The sequence below is a fragment of the Furipterus horrens genome, unplaced genomic scaffold (assembly GCF_987537825.1).
Source record: "Furipterus horrens unplaced genomic scaffold, mFurHor1.1.pri manual_scaffold_8, whole genome shotgun sequence".
Classification (NCBI taxonomy): domain Eukaryota; kingdom Metazoa; phylum Chordata; class Mammalia; order Chiroptera; family Furipteridae; genus Furipterus; species Furipterus horrens.
Window position 1 is genome coordinate 57573797 of NW_028327178.1, and position 16448 is coordinate 57590244.

General features: G+C 42.0%; 1 protein-coding gene across 5 annotated transcripts in view; it reads left to right on the forward strand.

The window, feature by feature from the left end:
* The window catches only part of CHCHD6 (coiled-coil-helix-coiled-coil-helix domain containing 6), a 383759-nt gene that overhangs the window by 157962 nt on the left and 209349 nt on the right, over nt 1–16448 (forward strand). For 4 of the 5 annotated variants that reach the window (XM_090285895.1, XM_090285896.1, XM_090285892.1 and 1 more), the window contains exon 5: nt 3355–3465. The exons of the other annotated variant lie outside the window; for it this stretch is intronic. In XM_090285895.1, the coding sequence (XP_090142021.1) occupies nt 3355–3465 (111 nt within the window). The remainder of the gene's footprint in view (nt 1–3354; nt 3466–16448) is intronic. 5 annotated transcript variants of the gene reach the window in all.

Genomic DNA, 16448 nt, shown 5'->3' on the forward strand with positions numbered 1-16448 from the left:
TAGGAGAAAGAGAGAGGCAAGGAAAATGTGCCTGTGGGAAGAGGGTAGGAGAAAGGGGTGGGGAAAGGCTTGGTTGTGGCTCTATACGAGAGCTGCAGTGGGCCCTCTGTCTTGAGGGTATTTATTTGGTGGTCTCAGGGATAGATCCCAACAGAATATTCATGAGTTTCCAGGTGTGTTCTTTCAGGGTTGTGGTCTCTACTAATCGGTCAGCACCACAGCAGGGGGTCATTAGTCATTACTGCTGGTCCTGATGTCAGCCAGGGTGTCATTTGTCTGGTTTTGCTGCTTTTCTGGACCTGAAGCTGAAATACAACTAAGGCCTAGATGTATTTGACGTGGGACAGAACCTCATTGTCCTAGAGACTTAATGCTTGAGGGTTGTTCTCTGGCTTCCTTAATTATTTCCCCTCTAAGGGGGTCTAACCTGCATGACTAGCGACATGCCAGAGGAGGAAAGGTCAGGAGGTCTGAGCACCGTGAACAGTGATATGGTAGGGGCAGAAAAGTACCCTGAGGGCAAGGTCCTTGTTTTCCCAGTTTTGCACATTCCTAGGCACCCGATGCTTTCCATTTTGTGACCTTCTATACCTGGCCCATAGTCCTTGTTCTTCTCATTCCTGTGTGACTGGCTACCGCATATATTTAATGTATTCATACTATGATGCTTCAGAATTCTAAAATTTAATTTATTTTTTAAGTAAATAGTCACATGATTGAAAATTAAAAACATTCAGGAAAATAGACAATGAAAAGCCTCCCCCCAATCTTTAACCCATCTACCCAGTTCCCATCCTCCTCCATAAGGAATCACTATTACTAGTTTTTTCTGTGTTCTTGCAGAAAAAATTCTTAATGCACATTCAAGGAAAAATGAAAATTTATTTTATTTTTATCCTTTTTACACATATGGTGGCATACTCTATATACTATTCTGTACTTTTTTTTTTTAACTTAACATTATCTTGGAGACCTAATCCCTTTTAATTACCCTAGCTTTATAATATATTTTAATATCTGGTGGGACAAAGCCTGCTGCATTCTGTTCTAAATTTTCCTCATTGTTCATACACATTTATTTTGTCAAATTTCGGAATTGGGTTTTCAAGTTGAAAACACCATATTTATGTGCAGTTTCAATCAGAGAAGATTAACATCTTTATATTTAGTATGGAATTCCCTTAAATGTTTTTTGACAGCATTAACTACATGCAGACCTCTCTTTCTCATTCACCAGTGGAATACTTCCTGTGCTTCCTGTGTGCTGGAGGCAAGCTGTCAATAGAAAGACCATGGTTTTGCCCTCCTAAAGCTTCTATACTGGGGAAGAATATGAGAAATAATTAGGCAACTGAAAAATGTTATACATGTTATGGATAAGGAAAGCACAGAGTACACATTGGAGGAACACAGAGCCCAGGAATGGGTTTTGTGGGGGATGGGTTGGAGAGAGAGATGAAAGAATTGTCAGGAGAGAGATCCAGAATTCACTGATGTCTAAACTGAGATCTTAATATTGATAAGGAGTTAGCCTATCAGAGATTGAAAAGTGGAGGCAGAGAGACAAATTTCAGGCCAGAGTGAACAGCTTATATAAAGACCTGAAAATGAGGCAGAGATAAGCAAGTTAGAAGAATGAAAAGCTGCTCAGGGTAGCTGGAACATGAAGCGAAGAGGCGGTTGAAAGAAAGGAGGTTGACAAGATCAGGACCTTGCAATCCAAATGAAAGCCTTTTTTACAGAGGGAAATGGAAAATTATCAAATTGTTTAAGTCTCTGTATTTGTTTCTGAGGTGTGTGTAACAAAGTACCACAGACTGGGTGGTTTACAGCAACAGAAATTTATTGTCTCATAGTTCTGGAGGCCAGATGTCTGAAACCATGATGTTAGCCTGGTGAAGGTGCTAGGGAAGCCTCATTTCCAGGCCTCTCTCCTTTGGTAACCTCAGCCATTCCTTGGCTTACATATGGCTCTCTTCTCCATGCCCCTTCACATGGCATTCTCCCTGTGTGTGTGTCTGTCTCTTAAATCCAAAATTTCTCCTTTTTGTAAGGACACCGATCATATTAGATTGGGGTCCAACTTAATGACCTCATGTCAACTTAATTACCTCTGTACAGACCCTATCTCCAAATAAGGTCACACTCTGAGTTACTGAGTTAGAAACCTCACATAAGAATTTTGGGGGAAGACAGTTAGCCCATAATGGTTGGTAAGTGACACTGATCTGACTTGCATTTTAAGTCAGCAGTATTGGAGAGTGGCTTGCAGGGAAGGAGAGGCTGGAGGATGAGGAAAAAAACTGGCTGTACTTCAATAAGAGATAAGGATCTGGCCTGGAGAAATGACAACAGACTTCCAGAGGAGCAGATGATTAAAGAGCTAGCAAGGAAACAGAATTATAGAACTCAACTCGGTGATTATAAATCTGTGAGAATTGAGGGCACTTGGCTGTCTGTTATAAGTGGCATATTGAACACAACCATTCACCTTGCTTGGCTCCTTACCCAAGCCCAATTAAAATGAGTAAAAACACTGGGAGAGGAGATGATGGCAACAAAATTGTGATAGCTGGAAATGAGGTCAATGATCTGTAATTGGCTAAGCAGACCAGAGATAGCTGGATCTCTAGTCTACATTGTAGAAGTACAAAAACAGTTGGGCCACATCAGGGAGCCCTCGTCGGCAGCCGTCCATCTCGAGAGACGATGGTGTAGCTTCTTAAGTGTCTATCTGCACCGCCGAGAATGGCTGTGCAGTCCAACTCGGGAGTGACACGGTATCTGTCTCCTCCCATGTTGAATCGACATCTTGTGATGACGCTGGAGTGTCCTCTCCAGTGAAGCTGAAGCTACAGAGCCTGGGCAGGGTGATATGGAGGGTCTGCTGTTGCCCATGCAGCAGACCCCCCCTCTCTTCGCAGCTGAAGGGTCCAAGGGAAAGACGGAGTCAATACAGCTTGGCTTCAGGTGCGCCGCAGGAGTTGCCGGTGTTGACTACAACGTCAAACCGCCTTAGGGACTCCGGCTCCGGATTTTCTGTCGGGGTTTACTCCCTTAGCCTTTCCCCTGAAGAGGTATGCCGCAAGGCAGCGGAGGTTTTTTGGAGTCAGAGTTTTCCTTCTCTGATGTGCCCTGACTGGAAGATCGAACCAGCGACACTTAGCTCGCAGGCCGACGCTCAATCCACTGAGCCAAACCAGCCAGGGCGAAGCCCTAGAGAGCTCCAAAATCAGAGGGACCAGGCACATCTGAAAGTGGGTGCTGGGAGTGGGATAGAGAGAGTCTGTGTGAGTAGTTGGATTCCCTCCCCACCTGTGTAGTATGGTAATTGCACTTTCTTCATATTTGCAGAAGACCCATGGTTTCTTCTCCAGGTTATCACCTGCTGATATTAAAGCTGAAGGACTCTTGAGTGCAGGGAAAGCAGGCATCACTAAGATGGCACATCATGCTCAAGACCAGGTGAGACCTTTTAGACCTGCCTGACTCCAAGAACATAGGCATAAACCTTCCAGACAAGAGATTAAACCATTCCTTTATGAGAAGCTGAGGAGCTCAAGTGAAGAGCTGCATAAACACTGAAAGTTGGAAGTTCTTTAGTAAAATGTTCTGAACTGGATCACCCTTCCAAGTGACAAATTGCTCCGTAGAAATATACCTTGCAACAGTTTGTTATTGCTTTAGTTTTAAATATGATCATCAGACATTTGATAACTTTTTCTGAAATCATCAAAATATAAACCAATATAAATATCAGACCAAAGAGTCAGCCTCTACAATCCCAAACAAACAAACAGGCAAACAGAGAAAAAAGGAACACAGGGAACAATGCAGGGGAATAGAAGAAAAGCTTTTTTTACAGTTAAAAAAATCCTCAGATTAGAGGAAATATTGTATTCATAAAATTAAGAGGAGGAGCTGTACAAAAAAATAACACTTAAAAAAGAGAGGTCTTAGATAGTAAACATATGATACTAGAAATTAACAATTCAATTGAAGAAACAGAGTTGAGGCATTCTCCTAGAAATTAGAACAAAACTTCACAGATGGAAACTATGAGAGAAACATTAGGATCATCAGAGACTTTGTTTAGGAGGTCAGACATCCAAATAATAGCAATATCAGAAAGAGAAAACTGAAGAAATTATTAATGAAATGATTTTAGAAAGTTTTCCAGAACTGAGGAATAAGCTTCTGGATTTGAAGATCCCATTAGTTCCCAGCCCATCAGCTCTAGAGAATAGGTTTATGCCAGGCTACATCTTCATGAAGTTTTAGAACATAAAGCACCAAAACTTGTCCTACAGGTTTTCAGAGAGAAGGACGTATTATCTATTGCTGCATAACAAATTACTCCAAAACATAATGGCTTAGAACACAAAGTGGCAAACTTTTTCTTAAAGTATTTTAGGTTTGTGGACCACACAGTCTACTGAACTCTGCCTCTGCCCCACAAAAGCAGGCATAGATTATACCTAAATGAGTAGTTATGACTGTGTTCTAATAAAACTTTATTTATAAAAGTGCATGGCTACTCCAGGGCTATCGTTTGCTAACCCTGGCTTAGAAGAACATTCTGTCTTACAGTTCCTGTGGCTTAGCTGAGTCATTCAGCTCTGAGTCTCACAAGGCTCCACTGAAGTATGGATTAGGGCAAAGTTCCAACCACGTTTGACTGGGGTGGATCTGTTTCATCACTTATTCACGTGGCTGTTTGCAGGGTTCAGTTCCTCTGGGTTATTGCATCAAGGGCCTCAGTTCCTTGCCACTCAGTTCTCTCTGTAGGCAGCTTGCTTCATCAGAGTGAGCAAGCTCTGAAGAACTTAAACAAGACAGAAGCCACAGTCTTTTATAACTGTGGAAGTGACATCCAATCACTTATACCATATTTTCTTTCTTAGTACCAAGTTGCTAAGTCCAGTTCATGTTCAAGGGGAGAGAATTGCCATCACAAGGGTACACCAGAGATAGGGATCATTGGGGCCACCTTAGAAGGCTACATAACTCAAGAGGAAAAAAGAAGAGGTTATGCACAAAGAGTTAAGAATTCTGAGTGTCTTCACACAACAGAAACACTGGAAGCTACAAGACAGTGGAGCAATGTCTTTACAATTCCCAAAAGAAATAAACATTTAATTCCAGAGAAAACAAAGTAATACTAGAAAGGAGATATAATTGCTCATCTATGAATAATATTTATGCTGTAAACACTAAATGTTGAGCTATAATAAATGTTATGATCAAACCCATTGGGATGATGGGGCAAAGGGAGATAAGAATGGACGTATGTTTAAGGGAGCTAAATCGTCATCTTTCATAGTAAGTCAGTAGATGGCAGATTAGAAACATGGAGGCAGATATTGAAGAAACGTCTAAAATAATCTTGGTGGTCTCTGAGGAAATGGGAAGAGGTGAGACAAACAGACTTTACATACTATTTTGATGTTAATAGAAATGAACTTTAAAAAGAGGATATCTAAATTCAGCGTGGTATCCAGGATGGATTCTGGAGAACAGAAAAAGGACAATAGTGGAAAAATATAAAATTTGAATAGTCTCCAGTTTAATTAATAGTAAAGTTAGCTTCTTCATTTGGACAAAAGTACCATAGCAATGTAAGATATTAACATCCAGGCAAACTGGGTGAGGAGAATGTAAGAGCTCTATATTCTCTTGGCAACGTTTTTGTCAATTTAAATTTATTCCGAATTAGAAAGATTTATGTAAGAAAAAAACAGAGAAAGACAAGATGGATAAGGCTCAGCGTTGATGCTCTCTGGCTACTGAGATACACAAGAAGAGAAGCAGGTTCCGTCTGCAGGTGGGTGGGGTGTGGAAATAGGATAGGCTTGGCTGTAGACACTTCAGAGAAATCTGTGTATCCAGGTACAACAGCTGTCTCTAGACAGGACCTCCAGATTAGCGAACCAGAAGTATGAACCACCAGTCCCTGTTGATCAGTAGATGGAATGTGCCCATGGAATGTGTGTGAGGGGAAAAGAGAAGGACAGAGCTCTAATAAATAGCAAGAACATTAGGAGAAAAATGCTATTTTTACACTTTGAGTTTCATTCCTAATTGTAGTTCTTTGTATTGATTCACTTGTTTTTATGAAATCAGTTACTACTGAATTTCTACATTATATTATAATTCTAATTAAGAGCTAACAAACTCCAAAGCCTGTGGAAGCCATGCACAATTAATTGGTTGAAACTGACCTTGTATGTAGGTAACAAGGAATGGTATAAACTATGGCAAACTGAAGTGTGCCTGCTCTGCCCAGAACGGGGACTTCAGCTTCAGCTTCAGCTGATTCTTGCTAGGTGGTAATGTGGGTCTAAAAGTGACACATTTTATTTCTAAGTAATAAGTACAGGATTTTATGTGAAACCTCCCAATTTTTAAGTGTTGGCAATTAATTATTTTTAATTTTTGTTAAACAAATAGAACATGTCTGTCAACAGAGTGGCTTGCAGACCACTTTTTTGTGACCTCTATTCAAATTCTTTCCTGTGTGTGTGTAGCCACTCTTCTTTCCCTTGTCTCAAACCTTATCTATGCATTTAATACAAAGTACCCCAGCAGACTGGCAACATAGTATTTGATGAGGCTGTTGACAAATCTGAATCTAGGACATATTCATAGGCAGTCCTGTTTATTAAACCCCTGTGCTCCAGAAGCACTGGCTTACTGATGTGAACTGAATGCAATTGGCCAGATTTAGCTTCTTGCTCAAAGAGAGTTTATTTATCTCACGATTGTCCCTTGTCAATGATGACTGTGTCATAAGGGACAGGGTCCAATTTCATGCCAAAGTGAGACAATGTGGCTTAAGACCTGTGGATCTATTTTGTAGCCTAGAAGATTAATCTAGCAGGACTTGCTCTTCATAAAGCCACAGCAGAGCATGGCACATTTTCCTTTCAGGTATTTGCAGATGAAGTCCATTTTTTAAAATTTACCACCATGCTGCTTGTTGCAATTGGGAAAGAACACAGCTTTACCATTAGAAGATAAAAATGCAAACCTTCAAATGAAGTTTCCCAGTGTTGTATCCTGGAGTTTCTTTGTACATACAGACCTCATAGTGGCTCTTTTTCCAAGTTGTTCAGGCATATTCTCAGTCCTCCATGAAGTCTTAGAAACACCAGATTTCCTGGATTGTATTTGGCCACTTTCCTGAGAGTCCCAAATGCAAATTTGGAAATACAGATCTGGTTTTTCACCAATCTCTTATGTATGTGGCCTAATCAAAAATCTTTACTCCACATGTGACTTTGAATTTGGAGAAAAAGCATTACAGGTATTTTTCACATGATGAATTATCAACCTCATATTAAAAATTAGCTAGATCATCTTTTTCTGGTTTCTAGTATAGCTAAAGAATGTTTTCCTCTTTATTTTATGTCTGTTTTTTCTAAGTTGCATCTCATTTCTTGCTTGAACTTCATAATCCTACTTTTTGTGGAAGACTATCTCTTTTGCCTATTGATTGGCACTTTAGGATTTTTTTAAAAAATATAAGTATAGTTGGCATATAATATGATATTAGTTTCAGGTGTACAGTACAGTGATTTGACATTTATATATGTTATGATGTAATCAACACACTTAGTTTAGTAACTAACCATGCAAAGTTATCACCTGCATTTTATATGTACTTTTGAATTATCCAATACATAAATTGTCTTCATTCCCTGGAGAACGAAGCTTCTCCTGGTGTCTGTGGCTTCTATTTGTCCATGCAGTGTTGGAACCTATCATGATTATATGTACGTAAAGCTTGCTTTATATACTGTAAATCTGGTTAAGTTTGTAAAAATTAAATTTTGTAAATATGAATCTTTTTTTAGGGAGCCAGCATGGTGTTGTAGAAGAATATGGGACTTAGAATCAGGTATTTTGTATGAAATTTCTTACCTATAGTAAGCAATGGGTCAATAAATCTTAAAATTAAAGAAAAAAAATTAAAGTTTTAAATTCAGATCTCTGTTTTGCCTTTACTGGCTAAGTGATCTTAGTTGGGCAAGTCCGTTCCCTTCTCTGAATCTTGGCTTTGTCATTTTGTTGATAGGGATGCTGACCCTACCTGTTGACCATACTAGATTATTACTAAGGAACAAAAGAGGTTGTGAGTAAATCAGTTCAAAATTGATGTTAATAAATTACATTGCTGCTGTTATTTTAAAATATACAGGGTAGTTTGCTCTTTGAAGAAAACATAAGGAACATGAATGGTCGCCTTATTTCAAGAGTTTTTCTAAAGTTGCAGGTACCTCTATACTGTAATCTCCGGTGAGAAGAAGGACTGCAAGAAATATAACTCAGGCCACTACTGAGTGCTTTTACCCACATTAACTCCTTGAATCATCACAATCATTCTTTGAGAAAAGCCTTAGCTTTATTTTTGCAAATGAAGACAGGGAGGCCATATTGCCAGGAATGCCTGGCTGGAGAACCCACTCTCCTGACCTTCAAAGAGAAGTCTGGACATCCATTGATTGGTCCAGCACCTGATTGGCTCTCGTCTACTTGTTTCCTGACTGCTTATGGATCCAGGCCCTTGAGCCAGTCTTGGAGGCCTGGAGCTGGTTTAATTAGGGCCAGGAGAGTTTCTGCCCAGTGAACCTCAAAGTATCAGTTAGTTGCAGGACACTAGCTGTAGTTTGAGGGAACTACCAGGAAGCTGTTAGTTTTAGACTTTTTTTAAAGTATATTTTATTGATTATGTTGCTACAGTAGTTCCATTTTTTCCCCCTTTGCTCCCCTCTGTTAAGTAACCCCCTTCCCTCCAGCAATCCCACCCCCCTTAGTTCATGTCCATGGGTCATGCAATAAGTTCTTTGGCTTCACCCTTTCCTGTATAATTCTTAACATCCCCCTGTCTATTTTGTACCAACCAATTGTGCTTCTTAATCCCTGCACCATTCCCCTCCCAGATGATAACCCTCCAAATTATCCCCATACATATGATACTGTTTCTATTCTGGTTTGCTTAGTTAGATTTTAGTTTTATTTTTAGATTCAGTTGTTGATAGTTGTGAGTTTGTTGTCATTTAGTGTTCATAGTTTTGATCTTCTTTTTCTTAAGTAAGTCCCTTTGACATTTCATATAATAATGGCTTGGTGATTATGAGCTCCTTTAGCTTTACCTTGTCTGGGAACACTTCACTGCCCTTCCATTCCAAATGATAGCTTTGCTGCATAGAGTAATCTTGGTTGTAGTTTGCTTTTCATCACGTTGAATACTGCTTGCCAGTCCTTTCCTGCCTGCAAAGTGTCCTCTGAGAAATCAGCTGATAGTCCTATAGGCACCCCCCTATAGGCATCTCTCTGCCTCTCTCTTGCTGCCCCCAGGACTCTCTCTTTATCTTTCACCTTTGCCATCTCAGTCATAATGTGTCCTGGTGTGGTCCCCTCTGGGCCCAGCTCACCCGGGACCCTCTGTGCTTCCTGGACCTATATGTCCATCTCCTTCACAAAATTTGCGAAGTTTTCCTCATTTTTTTCAATTCTCGCTTCCTCATTCTGCACTGGTTGACTGTTTTTTTCTTCCTTATTTCCCGGTTTCCTTCCCTTCACCGTTGGTTTTGTGTGGATTTTCCTTCATTTTACTTAGCATAGCCTTCACTTCTCTTATGCGTTTGCTGTACTCAAGCATATCTGTCAAGCCTGTGACCATCTTAATCACCAGTGTTTTCAGTTCTGCATCTGTTAGGTTCTCTATCTCCTCATCTGTTAGGTTGGCTATCTTCTCATCACTTAGTTTTCCCACTGGAACCTTGATCAGTTCCCCCTTTTGAGTCATACTTCTGTGTCTCCTCATTCTGACAGGTACCTGTGCTTGTTTGCCTCTGTGTCTTAGGAAGAGCTGTCGCTTGTGTTACATTGTAAGGGGTGGAGCCATATGTATTAGTCAGTACAGGGCGACCTGTTTCACCATGTTGTGGCGCTGTATGTGGGGGAGGGGTCCTAGAGGGAACAATGACACCTGCCTAGCACTCGCCCCTTTTCCAGGCCCCTTCCCATTTTCACACCGGACTGGCGCCCCTCTAGCTGCTGCCCTGGCCGTCATTCCCAGAGTGGGTGGGTCTGCGGATGTTCCAGGACCGTGGGGGCCCTTTAAACAAGTGGACTCTGTTGAGACCAGCAGTTTCTGCCTTCACCCCAACCCCCATTGGTCTGCAGAGTCAGAAGCAATGAGGCCTGATTCTCCCTGGTGCTGGAACCGTGAGTTGCGACATCCGGTGAGGAGCTGGGAATGCTCCCCAGGTGTCCCTCCTGTAAAAACATGTGACTGCACCTTCTGCCGGTCTGCCGCCACTGCTGCCACTACCACACCGCGTCCTCTCTTCCCCTCCTGTGAGAAACACTCACAATAAAACACCGGGACACAGGACTTGAGTGGCAAAGTGAGGCATTTATTCACGAGTCTGCAGAGTCAGGCACAATGCCAGCGAGGAGAATGTGCACACGAAGTAGACAAAGAAAACTGGTTTTATAGTAATGCAATTAGCTCCCCTTCCCTAAGGCGATTAGCTCCCCCTCCAGTCTCCTTTTCTCCCCGTTTCTTCATTACTGGTTAATCTGGATTCACAATCTAACCGATTAACTACTTAACTCAGGGTGTGATTAACAAAGCGTAATCTAGTTATAGGTCTATCTCCAACTTATTTGCAGAGTTATCTAGCTACATCTTCCCATTTCTCTGTGTTTGGTGACAACAGTCTTCCTCCTTTTGATCCCAGAGATATGCGTGAGAAGCCTCGGAATGTCATTTCCTCCACCCTTTTCCATGATTCATCTGTTAATTATCTCCTACGTTTGAGAGTCACTGGCTTGCTTCTTTATCCCCAACACTCCTACTTGTCTGCATGAGTATTTCTTCTTTATATCTTTGTTTGTTGGACTTTCATGCAGCTTAATTTTCTAGAACTTCTGGTTGTCTCTAGTTTTGAGGTAGTTGTATTCCTTCTTAGTTGTGGAGGGAGACGCAGCTTGTCTGTCTAGGCCTCCATCTTGGCTGGAAGTCCCTGTTCTAGATTTTAAATATTCTCATCCAGATGGGAGAATAAATGGGGAAAGTCCAAATCCATCTCAGTATTTGTGGGATATAGAATAGAGTTCCCCCAAAGGTATTATTTTGAATCCAGCATTAGACTTAGCTAACTTTGCTAGGCTCATTGCACCAAGAATACTGGTGTGTGGCTTTTCTTGATTTTGTATTTCTGGATTGAGGTACAATTTTCAATGGTGGGTTATTGGCCTGAAATCATATGTAGTGAACAAGAAATATAGATAAGAAAGATCTCTCTATTGAAAGAGCAGAGGGAAAGACAGAGGTTCTCTTAAAAGGGTTGGAGGTAACTCTTTGTCGCTGCCTCTCTGCCTTCTTAAGGGAATTTGTCTCTCACTGATTAAGCACAGACAGGAAAGAGTTTATGAATCTCACCCAAACTTGGGAGACCTTCAGTTTGGTATTCTAAGTTCTTTTATCGCAGAGTTATTGTGTTTTCATCAAAACCTTGTTTTATTTCCTACTTGATCCTTAAATCTTGGCGCTTGCCAGGGTCATATTCCATTTTTATTGAACAGATCTCTGAGTGATTCCCTACCTTTCTGTGTTTTCAGCTGTCCTTTCTACACTAAAGACTTCTAATTCTGTGACATGTCCAGGTCAAATTTCTCTTCTTGTCTCCCTAGTCTGCTCTTGTCTCTGTTATCCAAGTGGGTTAACAGTAAGCTAGAAGTGTGGCTAGCATCTCTGACTCTTCCCTCTCTCTCACCTGGTTACAGTTACAAGTCCTATTCACTTAAAAACAAAGTCCTATTTACTTAACCTTCAGTTTTCCCTTTCAAGTCAACCCTCTTTTCTCCCCATGACCGCTCTTGTAATCTTGGCCCTAGCTGCTGCTTAGTGGGATCCTGGCCTCTACCTGATCTCTCTGTCAGTAGTCCTTGTTCCCTTGGAATCCATCCTCCATCGTACCCACCAGAATGATCTATCAGAAACATATGTCTGCTGATGCTACTCCTTTGGTCAAAACCATGCAAAGCTTTCTTTGATTTCTGTGACCAACTGCTAGCTCTATAGTTGAGCAGTCAAGGTACTTAGCTGTGCCTCTGCTGGCCTCATTCCAGCTTTTCCCCAAGGAAGAGACCTGCACCCCTACTGGAGGTGCAGGACTTTGCTAGGCTAGTCATCATTTGCAAAAGACTCTGCAATTCCATCTCTGTTCTTTTCTTAGAATGCACCTTATGTTTCAAAGGTGCTTAAGTCACTGGTCCTGTATCCCAGGAAAAAATGTCTGCTAACATCAAACTCAAGTACCCTCTTTTCTCTAGGGGCCCTTCGCGTTCCTCTGTACCTTCCTCTCATGGAGCACTGTATGTTAGGAGGCCAGGATGTACTTGAGGACTGATGTTATTTGTATTATTTCCTCCTGTAACAGTGTAAACTTTGGGCTTGATGCAGATGTGTCGGGAGAGTAACGAGAGCCCAGCACAGAGCCAGGCACACAGAGGCTTTGTCGTGTTGGACATAACTAAACAAATAGCCAATACCCAGGTAGCTGTATGGACCCGGGAGCCATTGCTTGGCTATATTGGGTGACCATCTAGGTTTCTCTCTCTTTTTTTTTAAAGTATATTTTATTGATTATGTTGTTATAGTAGTCCCAATTTTTTTTCCCTTTGCTCCCCTCTGCCCAGTATCCCCCTTCCCTCCAGCAATCCCACCCCCCTTAGTTCATGTCCATGGGTCATGCATATAAGTTCTTAGGCTTCACCCTTTCCTATATTATTCTTAACTTCCCCCTGTCTATTTTGGGCCAACCAATTATGCTTCTTAATCACTGCACCATTTCCCCATTTCTTCCCCTTTCCCTTCCCAGCTGATAACCCTCCAAATGATTCCCATACCTATGATTCTGTTCCTATTGTGGTTTGCTTAGTTGGATTTTGTTTTTATTTTTTGATTCAGTTGTTGATAGTTGTGAGTTTGTTGTCATTTTAATGTTCATAGTTTTGGTCTTTTTTTTCTTAAATAAGTCCCTTTAACATTTCATATAATAATGGCTTGGAGATGATGAACTCTTTTAGCTTTACCTTGTCTGGGAAGCATTTTACCTGCCCTTCCATTCTAAATGATAGCTTTGATGAATAAAGCAATCTTGGTTGTAGGTCCTTGCTTTTCATCACATGAAATATTCTTTGCCAGTCCCTTCTTGCCTGCATAGTTTCTTTTGAGAAATCAACTGATAGTCTTACAGGGACCCCTTTGTAGATAACACTCTGATTTTTTTCTTGCTGCTTTTAAAATTCTCTCTTTATCTTGAACCTTTGGCATTTTAATGATGATGTGTCTTGGTGTGGTTCTCTTTGGGTCTAGCTTGTTTGGGACTCTTTGTGCTTCCTGGACTTGTATGTCTATTTCCTTCACCAAATTTGGGAAGTTTTCCTTCATTATTTTTTCACATAAGCTTTCAATTTCTTGTTCTTCCTCTTCTTCTTATGGCACCCCTATGATTTGGATGTTGGCACATTTAAAGTTGTCCCAGAGGTTCTTAAGCCTCTCCTCATTTTTTCCAATTCTTGTTTCCTCATTCTGTACTGGTTGACTGTTTATTTCTTCTTTATGTTTCATATCATTGATTTGAACTCTGGGTTTCTTCCCCTCACCATTCGTTTTGTGTGGATTTTCCTTCATTTCATTTAACTTAGCCTTCACTTCTTCCCTTATGTGTTCGCCGTACTCAAGCATATCTGTCAAGCCTGTGAGCATCTTTATCACCAGTGTTTTGAGCTCTACATCTGTTAGGTTGGCCATCTCCTCGTTTGTTATGTTGGCTATCTCCTTGTCACTTTAATTCTCCCACTGGAACCTTGATCCATTCCCTCTTTTAAGACATAATTCTCTGTCTCATCTTGACAGGCTCCTGTGTGTGTTTGCCTCCTTGTCTTAGGTAGATCTGTTGTACCTGTTACATTTAAGGGGCGAAGCCTTAGGTATTCATCAGTACAGAGTGACCCGTTTCACCACGTTGTGGTGCTATATGTGGGGGTGGGGTCTGAGAGGGAACAATGCTGCTTGCTCAGTACTTGCCCTTTTTCCAGGCTCTCCTCCCACTTCTGTATGGGACTGATGCCCCTCTCACTGTTGCTTTGTCTGTCGTTCTTAGAGTGGGTCGGTCTGTGGATGTTCTAGGACTGTGGGGGCCCTTTTAACAAGTGGACTCGGCTGATAAAATGGTAGCTTCTTCTTCTGCCCCAGTCCTCACTGATCTGCACAGTCAGAAGCAATGAGGCTTTATTTTCCCCAGTGCTGGGACTGTGAACTGCATGATCTGGTCTGAGGCTAGGAATGCTCCCCAGTTGTTCCTCCCGAGTTTTTAAAATGTGTGACTGTGCTATCTGCCAGTCTGCGGCTGCTGCTGCTGCTGCTGCTGCTACCACCACACCGCTTCCTCTCCACCTCGGCTCTGTCCCTCCTACCTGTCTGGATGAGTATTTCTTCTTTTTTTATATATAAACATTTTTTTTAATTATTTATTTTTTTGTTTATTTATTTATTTATTTTTTGAGAGAGGGGAAAAGAGAAAGGGAGAGGGAGAAACATCACTGTGTGTTGCCTCTCACTTGTGCCCCCAACTGGGGACCTGTCATGCAATCTAGTCATGTGCCCTGACTGGGAATTGAACCAGCGACACGTGGCTCTCAGGCTGATGCTCAATCCACTGAGCCACAGCAGCCAGGGCAGTATTTCTTCTTTATATCATTGTTTGTTGGACTTCCATGCAGCTCAGTTTTCTGGAATTTCTGGTTGTCTCTTATTGTGAGGTAGTTGTATTCCTTCTTAGTTGTGGAGGGAGGCGCAGCGTGTCTGTCTAGGCCTCCATCTTGGCCCCTAGATTTCTCACAGCTCACATTTTCTTATATCAGATGTGTCCAGTAATAATCTTTTTGAGCCAGCCAGCTATCCTTTGAAAGGGAATCTTTTCTCCCTTCTGGAAGGATCTGGCTTCCAGATTCTTGGGTCTCCTTGATTTGATGGTTGTGGGCCTGAGAGACTGGGACAGAGGAGGTTCCTATCAGCTTGTTCTTGAGGCCATCCTTTAAACATACTTGTTATTGAAAAGAGTTCTGCTGGGGCCCCCTTTTTAAGGGTATGGAAGCTCCTATATCTCACACAGTCACCTACCACTCTCTCTGAGTAGATTATAGCGAGTGAGCTCAGGGCCATGCCTCTGCAAAATGTTCTTGCCTCTCTGTTTTAATGACTGAAAGCAAGAAGGCAGCAGAGCACTATAGAAAAAAAATGCGGTTTTATTGTATTGTCTTTACAGTAATGTACCTTGGGGCTTTTGCCATATAGATTTTTCTCTTGCTTTTTTTTTCTTTCGCGTGTGTGTGTGTGTGTGTGTGTGTGTAATGAAAAGCTTTCCTGACAGATGTCAGAAAGCCACTTCTAGGGCATTGATGGTTACAAAAAAGAGAAAAGGCCTTAGCTTCCTCTCCTTGTCAGCTGACCGTGTGTTTCCACACCTGTGCTGTCATCTAGAGAAGGCCAAGTACCTGCCTGCAAGTCCCTGCTTCAGGGGTGCCTCCCGGTGCACAGTCTGCCCTGCAGGGCACCTGGCACCAGGGTTGGTCAACTGCTGTACAGCTTCCTAGTTTATAGTCTTGCTGTCATTCTCTCTGCTGAACTCTATGCAGTTTTCAACTTCATATGTGGCACGTGAGGCTGAATTTGAGCCTTCCTCTTCCCCTCTGTGAAATTCCTGCTCCAGGAAGTTCCTTCCCCTCTGTGCCCTGTGCTGTGCTGCCTCTGGGGGTCTGGGATTCTGTTGTTAACCTGGGGTGCCCAGACCCCATTTTGTACTGGAAATGCAGTGTCTGGGTCTTGGTTGAATGCCATCAGGAGATTTAAGAATATGCTAACAGTTCGGGTTGAAATACTGACTTGGCTGCCATCTAGCTCTGTCTTTGGGTGGTTCTTCACCTCTTCCCTCCCTCAGAGCCTCTCCCCTGTAGAAGGTGGCATGATTGTCCTGGTGCCTGTTAGGATGGTGTGAGATGACCTGCAAATCAAAACTTGACAGAGGGAGGTGTTCATGAATGTCTTCCTCCTCTCTTTTCTTTTATGTTGCTCTCTTTCCTTTTTTGTAGGTCTCTTTTCTAGTCTTCCTGACTCTGAGGAATCTTTTCTTCCTCCGAGTTCTTATGCATTTGGTACTTCCCACCTTATTGTAATTATTATGGATGAGCTTATCATCTTTCTCATGTACTTTGGCAGTTGTGGACTTTGTCTCCCAACAAAGCTCATCCTATCAGCTGCTCACCAGGTTTCCTTGCTCGGTACATGCTTGCTGAGTGCATGAGCCTAACCACTAACTTCCAAGTCAGTCTCCCCAAGGCGACTGGATCCCCTCAGAGACAGCCAGCCT